Source organism: Branchiostoma floridae, chromosome 17 (genome assembly GCF_000003815.2).
Source record: "Branchiostoma floridae strain S238N-H82 chromosome 17, Bfl_VNyyK, whole genome shotgun sequence".
Taxonomy (NCBI): Eukaryota; Metazoa; Chordata; class Leptocardii; order Amphioxiformes; family Branchiostomatidae; genus Branchiostoma; species Branchiostoma floridae.
The window spans coordinates 16175607-16198538 of NC_049995.1; the positions used below are offsets into that span (position 1 = coordinate 16175607).

Here is a 22932-nt window from a genome sequence, read left to right on the forward strand (position 1 = left end):
TTGGGAATGGCCTGGAATGGCCTTGGTGACCACAAACAGGCCATCAGCTACCACGAACAGGCACTTCAGATGGGGCGGAGTATCTATGGTCCAACGACAGCACATCCAGTTATCGCCACGTCACTTAACAACCTGGGGTTAGCCTGGAGTATCATGGGTAATTACAGACAGGCAATAAGCTACCACGAAGAGGCTCTGCAGATGCTCAGGAGTATCTATGGTCCAACGACAGCACATCCTGATATTGCTACCTCACTGAACAACCTGGGGTTAGCCTGGAGTAACCTGGGTAATAATAGGCAGGCAATCAGCTACCACGAAGAGGCTCTGCAGATGCGCAGGAGTATCTATGGTCCGACTACAGCACATCCTGATATTGCTACCTCACTGAACAACCTGGGGTCAGCCTGGAGTAACCTGGGTAATGATAGACAGGCAATCAGCTACCACGAGCAGGCACTTCAGATGGGGCGGAGTATCTATGGTCCAACGACAGCACATCCAGTTATCGCCACGTCACTTGACAACCTGGGTACCGCATGGGGACATATCGGTAATCACAGACAGGCCATCAGCTATCATGAGGAGGCACTTCAGATGAAGCGGACTATCTATGGTGAGACCACGGCGCATGCTGATATCGCATCGTCACTTGACAACTTGGGTGCCGCATGGGGAAATCTTAGTGGTTACAAAAGTGCCCTCAGCTATCATGAACAGGCACTTCAGATGAAGCGGACTCTCTATGGTGAGACCACGGCGCGTCCTGATATGACCTCGTCACTTCACAACTTGGGTGTCGCATGGGGGAATCTTGGTGATCACAGAAAGGCCCTCAGCTATCATGAACAGGCACTTCGGATGATGCGGATTGTCTATGGTAAGAACACGGCGCATCCTGACATCGCCACGTCACTGGACAACTTGGGTGCCGCATGGGGGAATCTTGGTGATCACAGAAAGGCCGCCAGCTTCCGTGAAGAAGCCCTGCAGATGCAGAGGATACTTGCTGAAAGTAAGAGAATTTCAAACATCTTGATATTCATTGTTCCATCTGTATGTACCAAATTCGTTTTGAGTAAAACTTTATACAAATGTGTGGCAAAATGATGACATCCCTGTTGCTAAAAGAGTACCATAATAACGTAATGATAGATACCTGTAAGTAGCATAAAGTAAATCTTGTGCCCCCAGAAATTTCGTCCGATCCAATTGAGCTTATTGGGCAACCTGAGATGGTGAGGTTGTACGCCGAAGCCTGTCGCCAGGGGTCGCTGTCAGTACACAGCACACGGGTTCCGGTGGTGGGTCAGTTCAGGTCAGGGAAAACCTGCTTCATCAAGAGGCTGATGGGAGAAACGGTCAAAGAGGAGGAGGTGGAACCCATTACGGATGGAATCAACATCATTTCAGATGTTCAAAGCAAGACGTGGAAGAAGTCAAGAGGTTCGATAAGCGGGTCTATAGCATTCTTGAATTTTTCTCCTTTTTGGTCTTTATTGAAAAATGTGTAAGTAATTGAAATACTGATTTCACAATCCCTACTGTTCTCTGCAGAGAAGATAGATGACTTAGCAGCACAATTGCTTCGGACACAGCAAGAGACCGGCCCCTCAGCAGGTGATGTTTTAAGTTTGAGTAGTTTAACCAAACTTGATGTTTGTTTTCTTGAATTCTTAGACAGCAGCATAAGATTATGAAAATTTTACTTCTCTTGGCAGAAGACGAATACAAGAATGATGACATGACAGAGACCATACAACAAGAGGCAGAGAACATACAACAAGGGACAGAGACCATGCAACAAGAGACAGAAAAGGCGCCAGAACATACTGTAGAAGGTGAGATTAATCTACTTTAATAGGTTTCAAAATATTGATACAAAGTTACAAAGATTCATCATCGAATTAATTTCTAAGCAGATAACATGGCTGTATCTTTGTGATAACATGGCTGTATCATAAGGTGATCGAGGAAATACCCGGCGAAAGTGTGTGCATTTCCCACCGAAGGAAATCCACACACTTCGCCGGCTAACTCCTCGGCCAGCTTATGATACTATGTTATCCCACAGTAAGATCTGTTTGGAGATTATGCCGATTCAACAAAATAAGTTTATATATGTCGTTCTCTACATTCTCGCAGTTGCCCCTACAGAGAAACTTCGCCACGGTGCAAACCTTGAGGAAGAGATGCAGGCGGTAAGACCAGAGCGACAGACTGCGGTCGAAGAGAACCCAGCCGCCAACATTGAGGTCAGAATCTTGAAAGGTGCATCAGAGATCCCCAAACCGTCCATTCCAGACATCGTCATTGAAGCAGCAGAAAAAATGAAGACAGCAGGTATCACTGAAGATGAGATTGGAACTGCCGATCATCCGCGCTTGTCCTTCTGGGACTTCGGCGGGCAGGCAACTTACTACGGAACCCACCAGTGCTTCATCACCCCCCGGGGTGTCTACATCCTCGTCATGTCTCTGCTGCAGAAACTGTCGGACCCTGTTCCAGATCTGGACTACAAGGCGTCTGTGGACAACCTGAGAACGGGAGGAGGTATGCCCTAGATAAGTTTTTGCTTAAAAACGAAACAGGTTCTTAGTTGATTAAGATATTACTGATGCACTTAAGATGATATGTTTGATCTGGACATTTTGATGTAATCCTTTCAATAAGTTGATGTAATGAAAGTAGTGTAGTAAAAGCACGTTTATTCATTCATTCATTCATTCATTCATTCATTTTATTTATTTATTTAGCCAGGTATACACTCTTAGGACAAAAGCCCTGATTTTCAGCAGAACCCGGGTACATCAAACCACACAACCAATTCAACCTGACAAACACAAAATAGAACAACAATGATAACATTGATTCTGTAAACGCGTACGAATGTATTCGCTGTTGTGTTTTCTACAGATTATCTGGACCACTGGCTCAACTCAGTTCACTCTCACACTCAACACAGAGGACGGCCTCCCGTGATCATCGTCCTCACAAACAAGGACAAGTTCTCAAAGGTGCGTTTTGTTAGTTTGTTTCACAGGAAATACAGTCTCTTTTACATAAGTAGTAATTGCAATAGTGGATGGAGTAATAGAGCTCCAACGACCCATGCAGAGTACTGTACAATTCTTAACTTTCTTCCAACACAAAAGTATACACCGATCAAATTTTCAACAGCCACTGTCGCTTTCTTCAGAATTCAGTATTGATCCTGAAGAAGGCGAAATTGGTCGTTGAAAATTTGTTCCGTGTATACCTTTGTGTTGAAAGAACGTTTGGCATTGTAATATGATAACTATACATCGAGGAGCTTCGTGAATGGCAAACTTTTGTCGGCATTCCACAGGATCCCGACTACATTGAACAGTACAAACAACAGATACGGCGCCATATCGAGGGAAAAGCGGCAGGAATGCTGGTCATGCCAGAAATATTTGCCGTGGACAACACAACGGAGGACGCAGAAGTTGACAAGATCCGTGACTACATACGGCAGGTGGCGAGAGACCTGCCGCACATGGGCGAGGAAATCCCCATCTCGTGGCTGCATCTCAAGTCTAGACTGACCAAAAGACGGGAGGGGGGGTATCGTTTCCTCAAGTTTCAGGAAATAGCTGACCTCGCCCGAGTTCCTGAGATCAACATCACAGACAAGCACACGCTCGCCATGGTTCTCACCTTCTTCCACGACCGAGGCGACATCATCTTCTTTGACGAGCCCGGTCTCCGTGATGACGTCACCCTGCAGCCACAGGTGATGATTGACGCTTTTAAGACCATCATCACAGTACCTCAGTACCAGCTGGGCAAACGGACAAATCCAAAGATGTGGGAAGATCTGGAACAGAAAGGAGTTATCAGCGATAAGTTGCTGACAAGGATCTGGGAAGAGAAGGACCAACAACTGAAGAAACCTTTTCTGGTCCGACACAAGTCCTTCCTGAAGGCGCTCATGGAGAAGTTCTATCTTATCTGTAACGCCACACCCATCAGCGATGTCAGTGACGAGGGTCAGCAGATCTATTTCGTGCCTGCACTACTCAGCTGCAAGAGGGACAACACTGAGCTGTATCCAATCAACATGTATCCCTGTCCACAGGCGCTCTACTTCGTGTTCAGCGAGAAGTTTCTACCCAGCGGTATGTTCTGTCGTCTGCAAGCCTTGTGTGTACGCAGGTTCGGACTGGAGGAGTCCCGTGTGTTTGCCGGCTGTGCTCGCTTCCCTACGGACGACAAGGAGCAAGCATTTGTCATCACCAAGGTCAACCACTACTTGAAGGTGGAACTTCTGTCGTCCTCTAACATCTTCACTGAAGGTCTGCGTGTCAGGAAGTTCCTCAGTAGCGCCTTGTTTGAGATCAAAGAGAAGTGGATCCCCTGTATCCAGTACGAATTGTGCTGCTCTACACAAGAGGATGGAGATGAACCTGCATTCCGGGCATTGCAAACGGGTGAAGAATCACAGGGACAGCGTTGGGGGTAAGTTTATAATTTGTCATGGGTAATTAGAGCTGAACAAAGATTTATCTGATGGTCCATCCCTTTCATTCCTGTTTGCTGATTCGTTAACATATTTCACCAAATATTCAATGTCGGCGAAGGATGATTAACAGAAGAAACATATGTACAGTTTTAAGCTGTTGATTTTTTCTGTTAAGGATATGAAGGATACTCTATTCCATGTTTTCTTACTAGATTTCCACCCCTCTTCCGCGCCGTTTGGATGTCCGAAGGGCCACAATCCGATCTTACAGGTAATCTTTTTGAGAACATCGTATTGTTATATGCCAATCAATCAATCAATCACCAACAAACTTTCATTCCTAAAGCAAGAAACTGTAACAAATGAATGTTCTGTAAGCCAGAATGGAGGCTGTATGTTGCGTCTTTGATGGCCTTAATATGTATATCACCAATGAATTGGTATGAGACGAATTTTTTTCTTCAAAAATGCGCCAATGTTATATTACAGAAAACTCAGGAGGAGATGGTCCGGTGATCCTTCAGCCGAAGGGAGACCCTAACCTCATTGTTGGGATGCGAACGATCGGCCCCGTGTTGGACACTATGGAGCAGGGAGGAGGACTTACTCTGGACCAGTGTGACCACGTCAGGAACCAGCTGACACCTTTTCAACGGGTACGTGCGGTTCTGGAGATGAAGAAGAGAGGGGACGAAGGTCCGTACCTGCTGCAGTTGGGAGCTGCGGTAGCAATGTGCCTTCCAGAGTTTGAGGATCTCTTCAGGAAAGAAGAGCGAGGTATGTCATGTCTAGTTTCTAGTCTTGGACCATAAAACGTAGGGAAACAATTGATGCTTTCAATTATAGATGATTTTAATGTTCTTGCTGTATTTGTCTACATCCTTCACTACAGAGTTTGTTTCTTTTGGAAACAGAAACGTTAAATGCAAAGAAAAAAAAAACTGATATGTATTCTATTTTGCAGGAAAAGAGCTTGTCATCCTCCACACAGATGACTACACTGCAGAGTTCGCCTCGCCTCTCAAGACAGCTATGAGTGAGTCAGGAGTGCCCTGTCACACGGAGATAATCGCGTCGTCTGACTCCATCACAGAGAAAACAGTGCAGCTCCTGCTCAACACAAACAACAAGATGGTTCTTCCAGTCATCAGTCCCCAGACCCTACATCACCAGCACTGGTCAAACCTCGCCTACGAGTTCCCAGTTCGGAACGGAAGGCTGCTGCTGCCCATCCTGCTGTACCCACGGGGTTCCAGACACCAGATGATCCGGGTTCTACAGCGGCGGGCGCCTGTCCTGTGCAGCATGGAACGTGAGGAGATAGAGATGAAAGGAGGTCTCGTGTCAAAGAGGAAGCTGAAGGATATCTTACAAAAGGTGTGTCATATTTGCTGTATCGCCATTTTGTATACATCATCTTACTTTGAAAAGGAAGAGATCATAATCCCGGTGCGAATGTTTTAACATTTCCTTTTTTTCCTTTTCTTCAGGTCATGATAGACAAGAAAGAGGGTGAGTTATGACGTCTGCGACAATCTAGATAATTCACTGACTTCACACGTGTGCTTAAATTCTACGGACATTGAAAAGTTTCCTTAAGTAGTCATACTTGATTCTTGACTCGAGGTGATCTTTGGGTTGACCAAGCTCCAGACAATCGTCATCGGTGAACGCTAATTCGCAATATTCTTGTGAATTCGAAATTATCGGATGGTCTTAAAAGTATTTCTTTACTCCTTCAATTGCCTGTAGTACATATTACAATCACGGCCGGTAATATACATGAAACCGTTAGACAGTGTACCTCTGTGGGATGCATTTAAACAGTTGATTCCATCTTTGTTTGACAGAGGCCATTTTGTACCGGATCAGCAAAGCTGTTGGTGCAGAGTGGACCCGGCTGGGACAGGAACTGGGGCTGGAAAAGTCCGTCTTGGACGAGATCAAAGGTGACAACGCCACGAAGGCGGCAATGCAGATGCTGAAGGCGTGGCGCATCAAGACCCCCCACGGACCACTGCACTACCTGCCGCAGGTGGAGGATGCACTGCAGAACATTGACAGGCCGGACGTGACTGCAGCTTTACAGGAGACATACAAGGTGAGGTGTTGTTCTGCCGTCTTTTCTCTGCTTGCATCCAATATGTTTTGTGAAACTTTTTGACATATATTGAAATATAAGTTGTTGTTCTTGAAAAAGTTTCTTTATGTACATTTTGTGAAATACATGTGATATGGCCATTTTAAGGAAACGTTGAACTACATTCTTAGTTATACGAACATAGGCAATCTTCTGCATTGATAGAGCTGGAACCCTACATCTACTTGCTTTGTTAACAGAAGAAGAGCCAAGTAGAGCGTGCTTTACATATCATTGGTGCACCCGTAATCTTAAGAATCAACTAAATGTCTTTACCATTTTTGTTTTGTCTTCCTACATGAAAAAGAAGAAGATTAGCACAACAGGAATAACAGCATGTTTTCCCAATCGGGTAAAACATAACGAGTTCTTACTGACGTTGGATATTGGTTCCCAATTATCTGACCAATATCGCGTAGAAACTCATTATGTCAATTCAATCCATATCCGTCTAAAAAGGCTCACCAATGTCTTCTTTGTTCACCTCAGGAATACCGAAATGGCGTGGAGTTGAGAGAACTTAGTCCAGACATGAACGAAGACAAAACCTGGTGAGTTACCACGTTAGCATTTGACATTCAGAAGTATGTTTTCATCTGTATGTGGTTCATGAATGTGGTAGATTTCAACAGTCATGTACCTAACGAATGCATCTGTATGTAACCGACGACGATAAGTCAAACAATAATAGATGCAGAATATCTTAATGCCTAAAATTTTGTTTGGTCGGGCTGTCATCACACGTAATTAGAATGACTTAACGTGTAAGTAATAAATTGTACGACATGTATCCAGGTATATGATACCTGTGTTTATCTCCTCAGGTCCCTCCGCCTGCCAGGTGAAGGGAAGTACCTGTGCAGACGGACCGACCTGGGCGTGGTGACGCCCTACCCGCTGCACGTGACCTACAAGAGTGTGAACTGGTCCGACAAGTGGCAAGAGGTCGGCGAATGGATGCCGGTGGGTCCGCTCTTCTCCATCCAGTGTGAGGACGTGGAGGGGCCGGTGGACATCCTACTGCCACACGTGCTGCATCTGACTGAGAATACAGGTAAGGAGGACACATTTAGTTTATACAGATGTATACCTAAACACTGAATAGGGATCTATTTGTTTTTCACGCAGAATGTCCAGCGAACAATATTTCAACTCACATGAAAAAGGATTAGTTATTAGATAATCCTTCTTTTAATTAGATGAACTTTATAAAAAGAGTGATATGTGGTTCGATGATTGATGGTTCTCTTCTGTTTCATTTCCAACATTTCTCAAAGCCATCACTGTTTGTACTTTTTACTTCAGAGATCACAATTGACGATCTACAAGTCGTGCACGTAGTTGGTGATTCGGTCGAACTGCTGCCGGTTACAGAACTCACCCCCTCCCACGCGGTGACCAGGTTCAAGAAAGGCAGTCTGTTTGGGTTGGTGGGGAAGACGAAAAAAGTGTTTAGCGTATCTAGAAATTGCCTGCTGATGGCGTTTCGCTTCCTAGATGACTCTGATCTTTCCACATTGAAAGTCTACATCGTCTCCAACACTAGGGAGATAACAGAGGTGGGAATGTATGAAATATGCACGTACTCATAGCACAAATTGTAACTTCATTCAACAATCGAGGACTTTTGTGTCCTTTTAAATAACTTCAAGTCAATTCATTTCGAACGTACAGCTTATATCTAAAACTCAATCTTAGTTATCTACTTATTTTACTACCTTAGACCCTTACGGAGGACGAGAAAAGGTGGAACTTTGAGCCATGTGGTCTCAAAACCTGCCATTTGAGCCCTGGTGACTTGTACTCCCTGGAGGGGAGTGTTACAAACGGAGGGAGTGAGATGGTGTCTATTTCACCACAGGTATGTTGATTAACATAAAATGTAGGGAGAATTGCTGATCAATTGCTTCATCTATAACAAACTTATCTCAACTGATTGATGCCACTTCCAATGTACCTGCAAATTTTTATCCCCATCAGAAAAATTGCATTTTGATAAACCGAGGTAATCATGCTTGGGAAAACAAAAGGACAATGCATTAATTTCCTGTATTGCGCCTTTGTTTATCCAGTATTGTGCTTTCAATCTTCAGCATCTTATGTTCGAAGACACCCTTGACAAAAACAAATTCTACGAACCGTTCGAAGTTGAAGTTACTGCCGACATCTGGATGGACAACACAACACGGCTGCATCTGGAACTGCTGAAGGAGACCACCGAAGAAGGGAATGGGACTCAGCCACTTTCACAGCTAACACTTGGTAGTCAGTCCCAGACCATTTGATTTCTGTTTTGTCATCCTAACTTGGGTTTTAAAAAGATTGACAAGCAGATAACTTTCACAATGAAGAGTATGAACGACGATTATGAGCAACCGTTGATTTTTTTTCAGGGCGTTACAAGCGAAGTCAACTAGCTGAAGGAGTTGACAGTGGCCATTCAACGCCAACAGAGCTGGAATCTGTGAGGCAGAAACTGGAGTCAGCAAGATTAACAGGTATTCTCTGAACGTTACTGATGGCATGAGCTCCTGGTTAAACAAAACTGTCATCTTTACCATATAATAACAATTGCAAGTATGTGTATGTGTTACGTTATGTCATGTGTGTACTTTTGTATATGTCCAGGAAGACTAGCGCTAGCAGTGTACAATATTTAGAATTTTGTATCACAGCTAATGGACAAATAAAGCCTCTCTAAGCCCTGGAAACCAGACTGTTAGAATCTGCAGAGAATCTGTTCGGCAGCCAAAACTGGTCTTCCCAAGGACCTTAATTAAGCACTCCGGGAAGAAGTCATTCAGGGAGAGTTTTTGCCGACCTAGCTATATAGTCAAGACTTTTAGTTAGGCCAGTAAACTATCCCAGCATGACACTTGTTCAAAGAGACATCACTACTGTAAAACAAATGTTAGAGATATGAAATATCTTTTTCTTTAACTTGCAACTATTTCCAACATCCCCTAAGCTATACACATCACATTGACAGATTTTAAACTTATTCATTCACTTTAACTTTCTGCCTGAATGATGATAATGATGATGAACTATCTGCTTGTACAGATGACGACATGGGAGCTTCAGGAACTGCTGGACATCTGCAGAGGGAGCCTGGCCACCCAGGGGCTGAAACTGAAGGTGACAACTTATCAAACACTCTGACAAACCGCCTTATTAAACAATTCTTACTAATTTGGCATTAATGCTTAAACCAACTTATCAAATATTCTGTCACAAATTTGAATATATGGTATACCGGTAGATTTAACACTAAACTGACCCCGATTTGTATATTATTGATAACCATAGTTTGGTGATTTACCAAATTGCTACTGCACCTTCAAACACAATACCAACCAAATGCAAACATAGCCACTCTCTCATAACCTTGACCAACCTGTCGTGTGAAGTGCATGCGATCTGCTTTAAAAAGATATGATGATTGATTTCTCAATGTTATTTTCAATAAGCATTGGACATACGTTTTTCGTTTTAATATTTGTAAGAAAATAATAATGCCAATAATGATAATGATGATGATGATAATACATGTACTCACAACAATAATAATAATAATAATAATAATAGAACGAGTGAAACAGAGCAAAAACTAGAGAGAAAAACTGTTTTTATCTTTTTTGTTGTGGCATTGAGACATCAAAACCGATCTTCGTAGTTTGTTTTCAACATCCTCTCATTTCAAATGATTTAAATGAATAAAAGGCCCAGTCTCAAATTATCTTTCTATGTGTGAATGGTTTTAATTTGGCTAAAACGGAAATTCACCAAAAATATAACCAGTGTGGACCTGTTGGTGATTGTTGAAAGTTACATGCATTTTAAAGTTTACATATATTTATCGGTACAAACTCCACAGAGGAATTTTGTCTCTCTAAATACATTTCATACTATCATAATCATTTACACCCGTTTGATGTCAAGTGATTGATCCGTGTTTTTTTCCAGTAGACGTGAAGGAAAGTCATATCGAGACAGTCCTCAAAGAAGCCAGTGACGATTGGGATGAGCTGGCACTGAAGCTTGGTTTCAGCGATAACGAGATAGGTGTCATCCAAGACATGAAGCCAGACCAGAACCGCAGGTGCAGGAAAATGCTGACCGAGTGGAGAAACAGGGAGGGAAGTGGCGCTACTCTACATGTTCTGAAGCAGGCACTCAACGACATTGACCGACGTCGTGTAACAGAGCTCTTAGATCGTAAGTGCACGTCGTTGACGTTGTTGTTGTACCTTTATTTATTTTATTTTATTTTATTCACATACATTTAACGAGCATAGGACAGAAAGCTCAATAATGAGCTTATAGACGTCTTCTGCTCAAGATATATGAAATGACAGTCAAAATTAACAAAATCAACAGAGTCAAATGAAAATGGTGACAGTTAACATAATAGTCAATTTGCAACAAAAATGAACTGGAGCACATACAAGGCTGGCTTACCAATCTAAATTTATCTAATTGAATCTTCCGGTCTTTGAAATAAAATTGAAAACAAAGTCTGCAATATTACAGTTTGTCGAGTGTGGGAGGGAAGGGCTGCCCTTAATGAGAAAGGTACATAAGGTATGTATTGTCAGAGGAATTGAGGGGGTCAGGCGAGAGTAGTTCTTCTAGGTTTAAACGGAATATGGATTGCAGCATATGATTCCTTTCGCTGTTATATAGTTCACGGTGCAACAGGTAATGCTCAGTGGTCTCATTTGAATTTCCACATTTACAAGTAGGACTAGTTATACAATAGTGTTTGAATAGATGTGAGTTAAGTGAGTTACCTTTATTTAACCGATGTCTGTAAATAGTAAAGTCATTATGGTGATCAATTAACGTTGGCGCCCTCTTTTTCATATTCATTTTCGTGTAAATATTTACGGAATGTTTGAAAATCAATACAACTCTTAACATCTGCCGTTTGTAATGTAGGTGGTTTGATACTTTCAAAATATATAGATGACACCAATAGTAGGGATTTCGTGTACAAGAGGTACACTATTGACTAACATTAAATGATTTTGACATTGAATCGAATTTTTCGTCAAACAGGATCCCGAGTAGCTGTGGAGCCAAACGGAAACAATACTGATGGTCCACCTGGGAGGAAGAAGTCAAATTAATTACATGACAATGGCTTCATACCAGCAGAAGCGAACATACATCCTTGCTGTAGCATTAGCTTACCGGAGGAGAATGATTTAATGTTTTATTTACAAAATCAAGCCCGAAAGCTAATTGCATGTGCAGTATCGAAGACTAAAAGAATTAAATAGTGTGATACATAACACTAGTGTCTAATAAACTATAAGATACAATGTATACTATTGACCGGTTTGACTTCTTCTTTGAAGGCAGTGGTTAATAAACTGTCACACGATCTGTGTAATGATTGTATTTTGTGCTTTACGTAGCAATATAGTATTTTTGATCATCTAAATGGTAAGAGCTTGGTGAAATTATGGTAACTGCTTGAAATATTCTATTTCTTTCAGCTTCATAGTGAGTACATTGACTAATAAAATGCATTTCATTTTCCACTGCATTCATTGAGCAATATGTACATAATCTTTCGTAGACAGGGAGCTGATAATAGCGGCCCCTTTCTACCTCTAACGGATGTGCGCTTGTTCTTATTTTGTATATGGCTAGTCTTGCATATAACTCAATATGATACAAATAATTTTCAATAGAGTATTCGGATTTAATACTTGTAAAATCTTAGCTTACCATTATCACCTTACAACTGATGAAAGAAAGTTTGAACCTACATATCAGTAAGTCTTCTCTTTAACAATGTACATAACATACCAAGAAGCTGTATAGTTTGAAACACGTAGTCTGTCAACTGTACGTCTTCTCTTCACTGAGTTGATAGCTGTAGCACTTCAGAGAGATTACTTTTTTAATATGTCGTCTTAAAAATGTTTTGAACACATAAAAGAACATTTTTATAATAATTGAAGTAGTAGGTATGGAATCGCTTGAATATTGTAGAATGCTTTGCTCAATACATGTATACATGGCCATATGGATACCAAATTTGTGTAAAAAATGTGTTGCGCCAAAAGCCCAACAGTGAAACAATTCAGTGTAAATGTTGCACTACTGGAGATGCTAATAAAATAAAGAAGTCTGAAGTTTTGAAATTGATGTGCCTTTAGTCCTCGGTGTGTGCCTGCCTTCTCAGGAAATCTACAAGATAAACCCTATCCAGACTATCTTTAATATCTAACATATCTTAATACGACATTTTTAATTAGATATTTATAATTCATGCTAATGTGCTGACGTAATTTGTTAAAATCCAAGTAGATGATGAAACGTATAATCAGCATATTTTCACTCATCACTACTTGGCATTTTCCTACCAAAACATTCATGTGAATGTTTTTAATTCGTTTTCATGGGATTCTAGGGTTATATGTTAAGAAAATGTATGTTAAGACATTTAAGGTTGATGGTCCAAGAATGTGGATTGAAAGGAATAGCTGAAATACATTTCATGACGTCATTTTTAACTTGTTGTAGTGGCCTTTGACAACAGAAGTCTTAGAAGACTTACTTATTGATAAGAAACTTCAGGAGTCCTCTGCAAATTTGGTGATCGTACAGTAAGCCGTTCCAAAAATTATGAAGGTTGTTACTAGCAGAGACAGGACGTCCAAACGTGCTACGTTAAACACACACATATAACGTTATGTAAATATTAAGTTCTGTGACAAAAATGTGTGCACAGCAGCAACTAGCACATTCAATTAACTGGTTTCATCTGTGAAAGGCCGTACATTCCATGCCTTAAACAATACTGTTCGTGAAGGCTGCGGACTTGGCCAGCGTCGCTATTTGTTTACTGTCACAACAAAACGCAAACAAAGGTGAGTCACTTGACACGCCTATCCCATGGCGTCATGGAAAGTACCTTTGTGCCTTTTAACGGTTACACTGGCTGATAGAAGCCACACCACATACGTTTGGAACGTACGTCTATGAGCACGTTGGTCAGACATATACCGTGCATCGAAGTTTTGTTCTCCATGGCACCCAACCAAAGACCTACCTAGAAAAGGGGTGAGACATTTAAAGCTGTTCTAGTCTCTTTTGTTTGTAAACTAATGCCCACTGTAAGGTGAAACAAGATGGCTTTCACTTTCCCAACGCTGCGTCGTTGAGGCGATAACAACCTTATCGTACAACGGTTTACAATACTTGCTGTGTATCTAAAATCCATTTCACTATGTTTTTTCTCTATAGACGATCTAGTATACATGTGTGCGTGTGTAGAGGGGGGGGGGGTAATACACGTGTTGCCATTTAGTCCTAATAGTACGTACTAGTGTGGTAAAGTTTGTATTGCGTCTGTTATGAGTTAGAAAAATACAAGGAGAGGGACCGATATGGCCTCATGCCAGTCTAACCCAAGACCCGACTTAGAGTGGACGTCTAGTTACACTGGTGGCAGCGGTGGGATAAAAACAGATTCATTCTAGAGCACACATTCCATTGCTTGCGCTTGCACAAGTTGGCAGCCAAAGAACTAGACAATGAAAAACGTTGCAGGTGTCTACCCCCGATGTAAGATTTACCATTGGTCTAATACCTAAATATTTTCCTCCAGGATTTCCGCATGCTTTCCTTCTGCCAGAGCTAGACTGGAGTCCTAGGCGTCAAAATGGCTGCCCAAGGTAACTATCTCTTGTACAAAATCAGACAATATCTGTTGTATAAAACGAGCAGGCATGAATCCTATAGGTCATGTACCTGACACTTACTTCATTCCCATTTAAGCTTTTATCACCAGTTTGGAGTTACCAGTTGGTTAGAGGGTTCATAATGGACCTTACATAAGATACCATGGGACAATGTTACAGTGTATTAATATCAGTAGCCTTATATACATTATTGCTACGGCATATCTATAAGGGATCAGTGTTAATACCAGTAATAACTTTATATGATTAACTTTTTATTTCATGTTCAATTGGATGACTGTGTAAATGCTCCCTCTAACATACATGTGACCATGGTCTATTTGAACACAGACAATAACGTACTCTTTGACCCTCATTGAGCGTTTTCGTCAGGCTTATTAGCACCGATTCACAAAATATACAATTTTGTCACATGCGGTTAATCAAGGGGCTTTTATACAAGCTCCTTGGGTTAATATATAAACATTTATCAACATTGAGAACGCCAAAGTTAGGGGGCGTGGTCTATTTGTGACCCTGGTCTATTTTAATAGCCCTAATCCCCATGTACCTCATTGAACTTAATATGTAAATATACCACGAGTTTGAAAAAGAGAGAAGAAAATATTAGAAGTAGCGATTAACGATAGTATTATGATGTGTCCTATGGAGACACATGATATCTTAGATCATTTTCCATTAGTCTAGCTGAAACTACTGTATTAGCTAACTTGCTTTTATTCCTTTTCACCCATTAGACCACTTGTGGCCAATTGTACATTTAGCCTACGTGCACGAACATGCAATAAAGATTATTATTATTATTATCATTATTGAACAATTTCCCTAGGCTCAGTACCAATTGCGAAATATTAGATTTTTAAAGAACATTTATGAGTCACCAAAGTTATGGGGCGTGGTTTATTTGTGACCTTGGTCTATTTGAACTATGTAAATGCACTTTGACCCTCAGTGTGCTACTTTCTAATGCTCTATGCCCCTTGGACATATAGTAACGCTAAATTACCCTTGGATCATATTTCAAAAATGTAAGTCATCGAAGTTAGGGAACAACTGATTTACATTTAGATTATTACGTCATTTACTTCTAGGGTAGTTAGTCTTTCTAGTAGAAATGTTTGGTGGTGAGATTTATTAATGCTTGTTTCAGTTGACGTAAAGAACTATTTCAAAATAGTCATCAAAGGAGCCAGTAACAAGTGGGAGGAGCTTGCGGATGAGCTGGGGTTCGACGATAACGAGATAGGTGTCATCCGAGACTTGAAGCGAGACGATGACCGCAGGTGCAAGGAAATGCTGACCAGGTGGAGAAACAGGAAGGGACGTGACGCTACTCTACAGGTTCTGAAGAAGGCACTCATCGACATTGACCAAGCGATGGTAGCACAGAGCTTAAATGGTACGTGCACGTCGTTGCTGTTCTGCATTTATTCAACTTAAAACGATATAGAATATCGAACAAAGAAACATCGAAATGTTTCGAGCTTAGAAGGTAAACACTGTGGACGGAACGACAGAGGGGTGTGGCGACTCTCCAACAGGGTCAAGATTAGCTTGGATGCCAACCTTCTTCAGTTCCCTCTTTTTTATCACTTCCCGTTGGGTAACCTAAAGCTGATAAGACTGTAATCTATAGCTAGCTATTAGCTACATTAATATTAGTGAGCAGCTGGCATGAGAAAGAAAAACAAATGTAACAATACTCATCTGAGGTTCACGTTATATGTCGGGATGTATTTACCTCCTTTGGGCCAGGTATGCAATAACATGATAACGCGAGAGGTAAACTTGCACTTTGACATTTGATTCTTGCGTTGCAGGTGAAAGCGGCATTCCTGTTCCACCGGAAAGCGGCACTGCTGTTCCACCGGGAAGCGGCGCTGATGTTCCATCCAGCAGCGGCGCTGGTGTTCTACTAGGAAGCGGCGCCGATGTTCCCCTTGGAAGCGGCGCTGGTAAGCACACATGGATGCATGACAAGTGCTATATCCAAAGCTTCATATGAACAGTTATATGAGTAAACATCTCTAACACTCAAGCATAAGCTTGCCACATTAGAGACCACTGTAAGAGTAAGCTACTTTACGGGGAATACTCACTATACTCATAAGTGTGAAAACCAGCAAAACTATTTTTATCTTAGTAGTCCGGGGGCAGTTAATAAAATAATTTTATTGTATTATCCTTTGATTAATCATGACATTGCTTCCTACAGGTCCAAAACGAACCATCTTGTTGGTCAACGACGAGTATGGCACCTCCAAGGGGGGAGTTTCTACCATCAACTACCAGGCGGGCCAAATGCTGAGCGCCGCAAACGCAACCGTGTACGCCACAGCCCTGTGGGTGCCGAAACGAGACCAGGAGGCAGCAGACAGGGACGGCGTGATGCTGATAGGCCCAGATCTGCTAGGTAAGAAGGACGAGCCAACTTTAGACTGGCTGACCTACTACCACGGAGTCCACTACCCAAACCTCCCAAAGCACGTCGACTGCATCATCGGTCATGCTCCCATAACAAATACGGCGGCACGAAACATCTGGGAACAGCGCTACCCACTGGCAGACCTCATGTCGTTCAACCACGTCCTACCCGAGGATACAGAGTACTACAAGGGAGGTCGGAAGCCCATGGAAGCATGGAAGAAAGAGGAGGATATCCTTGATAAAGTCAATAACGCACTGGCAGCTTTCTCGGTGGGCAAACGGATCTATGACCACTTCGACACCATGTACAAGGCAGACAAGAAACCGCGGAGTCACTACATCTTTCTCCCGAAGCCATCCGAGATATTTATGGACACCAATGTGAGTCCTGGAGGAGAGCAAAAAGTCGTCTTGTGTATCGGCAGGGTGAGGAAGGTGGAGAAGCTGAAAGGTCATGACCTCGCAGCAGAGTCCATGGGACAGGCGGTGAAGGAGGTCAAGAACGCCAGGTTACGCGTGCGCGGCATCAACGAGGATGATTGGGAGGCGAGCAAGAAGATCCTGGAGAAAAACCTGAACAGCCCCGATTTGAACCCCACCCTCCTGCCGTACGGAACACAAGAGGACATCAGGAAGGACATGATGACAGCCCACCTGGTCCTGATGCCGTCCCGCTCCGAGCCGTTCGGACTGGTCGGCCTGGAGGCCATCGCGGCGGGCATTCCCGTCCTCATCTCAAACCAGACCGGCCTGGCAGAGATGATCATGGACCTGATCAAACAGAAGAAAATCAACGACGAGCACAGGCACGTCATCGTGGCGACCAGCGTGAACGACTCTGACCGAGCCGGCGATGTGAAGAGGTGGGCTGAAAGAATCGTGGACATCCTCAAGTACAGCGACTCGGCGTTCAAGAAAGCTGCCAGGTTCAAGCGGGAGCTGGTGGAGTCAAGGTACTGGGAGGAATCCCACCGCACCTTCCTGCAGGCCTGCGGCATCTCAACTTGAGCTGCACATCATTAGAGGTCACGGGACAACAGTGGACACGGTGAACGCAATAATCCTAAATTTTACCTTCTGTCTAATGCCAAAACCAATACAGATTTGGTGCCATTATGTCTACGTTAGGCCTACGTCACATTTCCAAACCGAGGCCCGGCAGGGCAGCTTTCGGGAACGAAATACACAATAATAGTTGTGAGCATTATATCTGTATATTTTTTACGCATACATCTCTATTTGTCATTTCCACAAACAGCCCGGCCAGGCCCCGGTTTGGAAATGTGACGTTAGCCTTCGCAGGCCAAAGGTTTATTATTGAGTTATTTCGGATAGTAAACACATGTTGCCAAATCCAAAGCCAGCTTCAGTGAAACTCATCAAATTGCCTTTTTTGCTGCTGCCCACCCAAATGTCAAGGATCAGGACAGCTAAATTTGAGTCACGCAGTACACCTGTATCAGGATGTTAAGCTTTACTTTCATGCTACATGTACTTCAATTGTTAGGTGCTCCAAGACGAGTAGATGATGTACACTATCAGCAAGTTGTACCAATTCATATGGATGAGTAGACTATAGTTTTAGGTAGCTAGCTGTAAAATGGTTGTAATCATCACTGGCAAGGAGATTCTGTTTCCATGTTTTCTTTGTTTGAAAGCAGGAAATTAACTTACGAATTCTTAGAAGCAAGAAGGTTATGTCTTAGTTTAGGGAGACAGTGGTTAGATGTTATCATAAGTGATTCCGGATTTCAAAGAAACTAAAACCATTTCAAGACGAATTATTGATCGAATCCAATCGTACCTTTATTTCAAACTATCTTTAGAATAGGTATAATCACTTGGGGAAAAAAGACTGCCCATACTGACCAGGTAGAGATCTCCAAGTTTCCTTTCATAAGGAACTATAACTGAGAAGGGAATGGAATATTAATTTTTTCTACATTTAATACCAGAGATAATATTGCCTACTGGGAGCACCTTTGTAATGCTAACAGGATTGAATACAATATCTTTGGAAATTCTGTTTGTGATGTTTCTTTAATGTGTGAAGAAAAATGTTTCCATTCCCAAAGTCACATTGGTTTGTCACATTGATACACTAGGGTCTAATGCCCCTGGCAACGCATAAAAATCACTGGGGGTTTTGAACTTTGACACATTACCCACAATGCACCACACAACGCATGCTCACATCAAACAGAAACTTATAAGTTATAACTGCCACTGTGTTGTGCTTATATGTGTGTATCAGCTCCTAAGGTATTTACCTTAAAATATAACTAGTATACAGAACTCAGCACTTGGGCTAACACATTATGGCAAAAAACATCAGCCCAACATATCTACTTATCAATAGTACATAATTCGATGCAGCTTTACCAATTTGGAGAGAGAATCCATTCAATATACATATCCAACACTGTATCCACACAGGTAAACAGTGAATATGGTATGACTTCCAATGTCCACAACTGGAAATAGTTGCCCTAACAACAGCGATGAATCCTACATATGTCTGATAACCATGATATAAGTCTAAAGCATCAAATGCCAAAAACAACGTAACTATTACAAGGCATTTATTGCGTGGTTTCGCTTTTCATGCAGTGTAATTTATTGTGGACACATGGCATACCTTCCTCTGTCCACATCTGGAAATAGTTGCCCAAACAATAGCGATGAATCCTACATAAGTCTGATAGTCATTATATAAGTTTAAAGTATCAAATGCACAAAGCAACGATTACCAGGCATTTATTGCTATTGGTATATTTCACTTTTTGTGCTGTGTAATTTATCGTGGGCATGCCTTCCACCATCTACATCTAGAAATAGTTGCCCTAACAATAGCGATGAAGCCTTCATAAGTCTGATAATCCTTGTCTCAAGCATCAAATGCCAAAAGCAACCACTGCCAGGCATTTATTCCTATAGGTATGTTTTGCTTTTTGGGCTGTGTAATTTATCGTCGACATCTGGAATTGGTTGCCCTAGGCCTAACAATAGCAATGAATCCTACATAAGTCTGATCAACGCTGTATCAAGTATCAAATGCCAAAAATCATCTATTGTGTGGTATGCTTTGCTTTTTAAGCTGAGTAGTTTAACGCGGACACATGGCGTGCCTGCCACCATCTATGGGGATCTGAGCCCCAGTAATGAAGGATGCATCCGAAGAGGCCAGGAAGGCGATGGTCTTCGCTACTTCTGAAACTTCCCCGACCCTACCCAGGGCGTGGGTCGACTTGGAATGTTCCAGAAACTAATGAGGAAAAAAGAGAGACAGATGAACAACGGTTAGATGGCACAAATTTAATTTATTGTTTCTCGGATTCTAAAATAATTACTGCATGAGGATCACTTTTATGCCCTGGAGCACATTATTTTAATGAGAAATTCAGTCTAACCTCTAGCTCTACATTTGTGATGGCCGCATTCTATATTTACACCTTAAATTGTCTGAGAACTAAGAAAATAAATGGTGTGGCCTTAAATGCTTTTGCCAGATATAATTGCAGCGGTTATCATGCAACATCATATTACAAAGTCATCTTCAAAAGATAGAAGGAACAGAATAAAAGGAGCATATTTCTAATACTTAATGACTGGATATTTGAGGCGAGTAACTTTGTAACAGAGATTTATCTCCAAGCAGATATTTGGGGCAAAATTATAAGGATTTCTGCTTGGATAATCATAAGATATAGTAAAGCTCTCCTACCTTGGCATATGTTTCGTCATCCAAACCTGCACTTTTGTGAACATTAGTTATAATCACTCCGGGGCTGTGAGGGAATACCAATCATAGAGACAAAATCAGACAGAACATTATGAAAATCATGAGGGTTTCGATAATTTTCAAAATGTTTTGAAACCAAAACCAGCATATTAAATTATCTGTGATCTGAAAGAATTTGTAGCTGGGCAATTTGAAACTTACTTGACAGAGTTGACTCTGATTTGCTTGGAAGCCAGTTCTGAAAGATCAAAAGTGAATCTGTGTTAGTGTACAGTGTATGATTATAAATTTTTTATAGATTTTTTATAGATTTTTAATTTTCTGATTCTGAGGCTTCAAAAAGTGTGTCTCAGTCTTCATACATGGGACTTCTGAAGCTAGTTACTCATCTACACCTGACTGAAGTGAGGAAATCGGTGTCATTGCCTTAATGAATCCTAAGGGCACAACATCAGAGCATGTCAGGTGTCTCAAACACAGGACCTCCTAGCTTTGAGCCAAACACCCTACTGCTATGCTACACTATGCCTAATTATCACTAACCAAGAGCCACACATCTTGTGAACTGGTCCACAGCTGACTTGCTCATACAGTAGGCCAGAAGCCCGGCAAACTGCGAAGGAATCATAACAAATTCATGAGTATCAACATAAAAACGTACTATCATATCTTGCAAAGTACAAAGAACTGACTCCAGGTAACATGGATTTTTCTTTAAAAAAGCTCTTGCTTGCAAAAGAAGTATACAAAGTGCAGTCATTTCAACATTTATCTGGTTTTAAACTTCCTAATTGACAGTTTGTTATCTATATCCTCAAAGTGAAACATCTAAGAAGGAAACAATTGGCCTACCGCTCGCATCCCGTTGACACTGGACACATTCACAATGGCACCTTGGAGAGACACAAGAAAGAACATTACATCAGACTCCTGCACAAGTTGTCTTTCATCAAGATGTTTTAATGGGCAATTATTTGAAATATAAATAAACATGTCAATTGAAATTGACAGGAAATATAATAAAACATGATATTGTGTTAATTCTTTAAGGTAGTAACATTGAAGACTGGACCAGTAACTTTAGCCCTATTTTGATTGTGATTGACAGAGCACACATGCATGCGCACACACTCTCTCTTTCACACACACACACACACACAGTCCACAAACATACACACACACGTTCTTTTACACACAGACACAGACACACACACACATAATCCACACACACTCTCTTTCTCTCTTGCACACAAACACACACACATAGTCTACACACACACAGAAATGCACACACACACACACACACAAACAAACAAACATATATCATAACACTAAGTGAAACATATACCTTTTGTTACTGTGAGATGTGGTACACACAGCTGAGTCAGGGCCACAATACTGCGTACATTCACGTTCATGAGTTTGTCGTATTCTGCCATATCTGTTGTCTCTATGGTTGCCAGGTGGGCAGTACCAGCATTGTTTACCTGTAGGGATGTTTCAAATAATCTGATCTATTGTAGCATACCCTTAGAGCATACAAAATTACCTGAAATAAAGTATGCAATCAAGAAAATACGGTACATTTTTATTTATCTAATTTCAAGAATAGTATGTATTTGCTTGATTACTTTGAATCTTTGTTTATTCATGATAATCTCCAAAATTAACTGGCCTGGAAAATAATTTTACCCCATCCATCCCAAAAAAGACATGAAACTGTTGAAAATATACTTTCATAAGCTTAAACTGATAGGCAGGAAAATCAACAACATGGGCTTCAAAACAATGAGAGGAATGGAAAAAAGTTCAAGCTGGAGACAACCCTCAGGTACTGTTATTGTCATTGTTTAACATAAAGATATTACCATACCAGGACATCTATCCTGCCAAACTTCTGCACAGTTTGTTCCACCAGGTTTTTCTGCACTTGTTCATCACAGATGTCTCCTGTCACAAGCAGAATCTGGGGGGAGAGACTTGGATAAATTTTCTCCTGAATACATGCCAAATTAAGGACAGAAAAGAGTGAAGCAGAATGTACTTTATCGGGAAGAAAACAGAGAAATTCATTAACCTTCTACAGTGACAAAGTGAGAATCTTATAAAATTGCAATAAACAGCTGGAGCCAAACCTCTGGTTAACAGATAAACAAACAAACAAACAAGCACCTTGTCTTGTGGAGTCCCTGCCTCCACACAGGCCTTTGCTGTGGCCTGCAGGTTTTCCTGGTTCCTCCCAGTCAGAGCCAGGTGCGCTCCCAGCTGGGCAAATTCCACAGCTGTCCCCCTCCCGATCCCGGAGCTCGCACCTGGAGGGGCAAGAACACAGGTATCATTCACTTGACTAAGTCGATTCAAGTGGCATCGAGTTGGAAAAATGGTAAGGGTCTTTGGCACAGATTGCAGAGGTCCT

The 22932-nt window shown here is 41.7% G+C and overlaps 2 protein-coding genes across 3 annotated transcripts in view; one reads left to right on the forward strand and one right to left on the reverse strand.

The window, feature by feature from the left end:
- The first annotated feature begins 14133 nt into the window (after positions 1-14133).
- On the forward strand, positions 14134-18795 carry LOC118404132. Of its 2 annotated transcripts, none has more exons than XM_035803129.1 (4): positions 14134-14320; positions 15498-15746; positions 16168-16302; positions 16563-18795. In XM_035803129.1, the coding sequence occupies exons 1-4, from the start codon at positions 14308-14310 to the stop codon at positions 17780-17782; spliced, it is 1617 nt and encodes a 538-aa protein (XP_035659022.1). In that variant the 5' UTR covers positions 14134-14307; the 3' UTR covers positions 17783-18795. The 2 variants fall into 2 exon arrangements, with proteins under 2 accessions (XP_035659022.1, XP_035659023.1); XM_035803130.1 differs by having other exon boundaries at positions 14135-14320; positions 16168-16254.
- The window catches only part of LOC118404386 (3-oxoacyl-[acyl-carrier-protein] reductase FabG-like), an 8265-nt gene continuing 4128 nt past the window's right edge, over positions 18796-22932 (reverse strand). Inside the window, exons 2-9 of the mRNA XM_035803455.1 lie at positions 22689-22930; positions 22390-22482; positions 21865-22003; positions 21369-21409; positions 21060-21129; positions 20718-20754; positions 20499-20562; positions 18796-20039 (exon numbers count right to left, since the gene is read on the reverse strand). Of these exons, the coding sequence (XP_035659348.1) occupies positions 19881-20039; positions 20499-20562; positions 20718-20754; positions 21060-21129; positions 21369-21409; positions 21865-22003; positions 22390-22482; positions 22689-22930 (845 nt within the window). The 3' untranslated portion in view covers positions 18796-19880. The remainder of the gene's footprint in view (positions 20040-20498; positions 20563-20717; positions 20755-21059; positions 21130-21368; positions 21410-21864; positions 22004-22389; positions 22483-22688; positions 22931-22932) is intronic.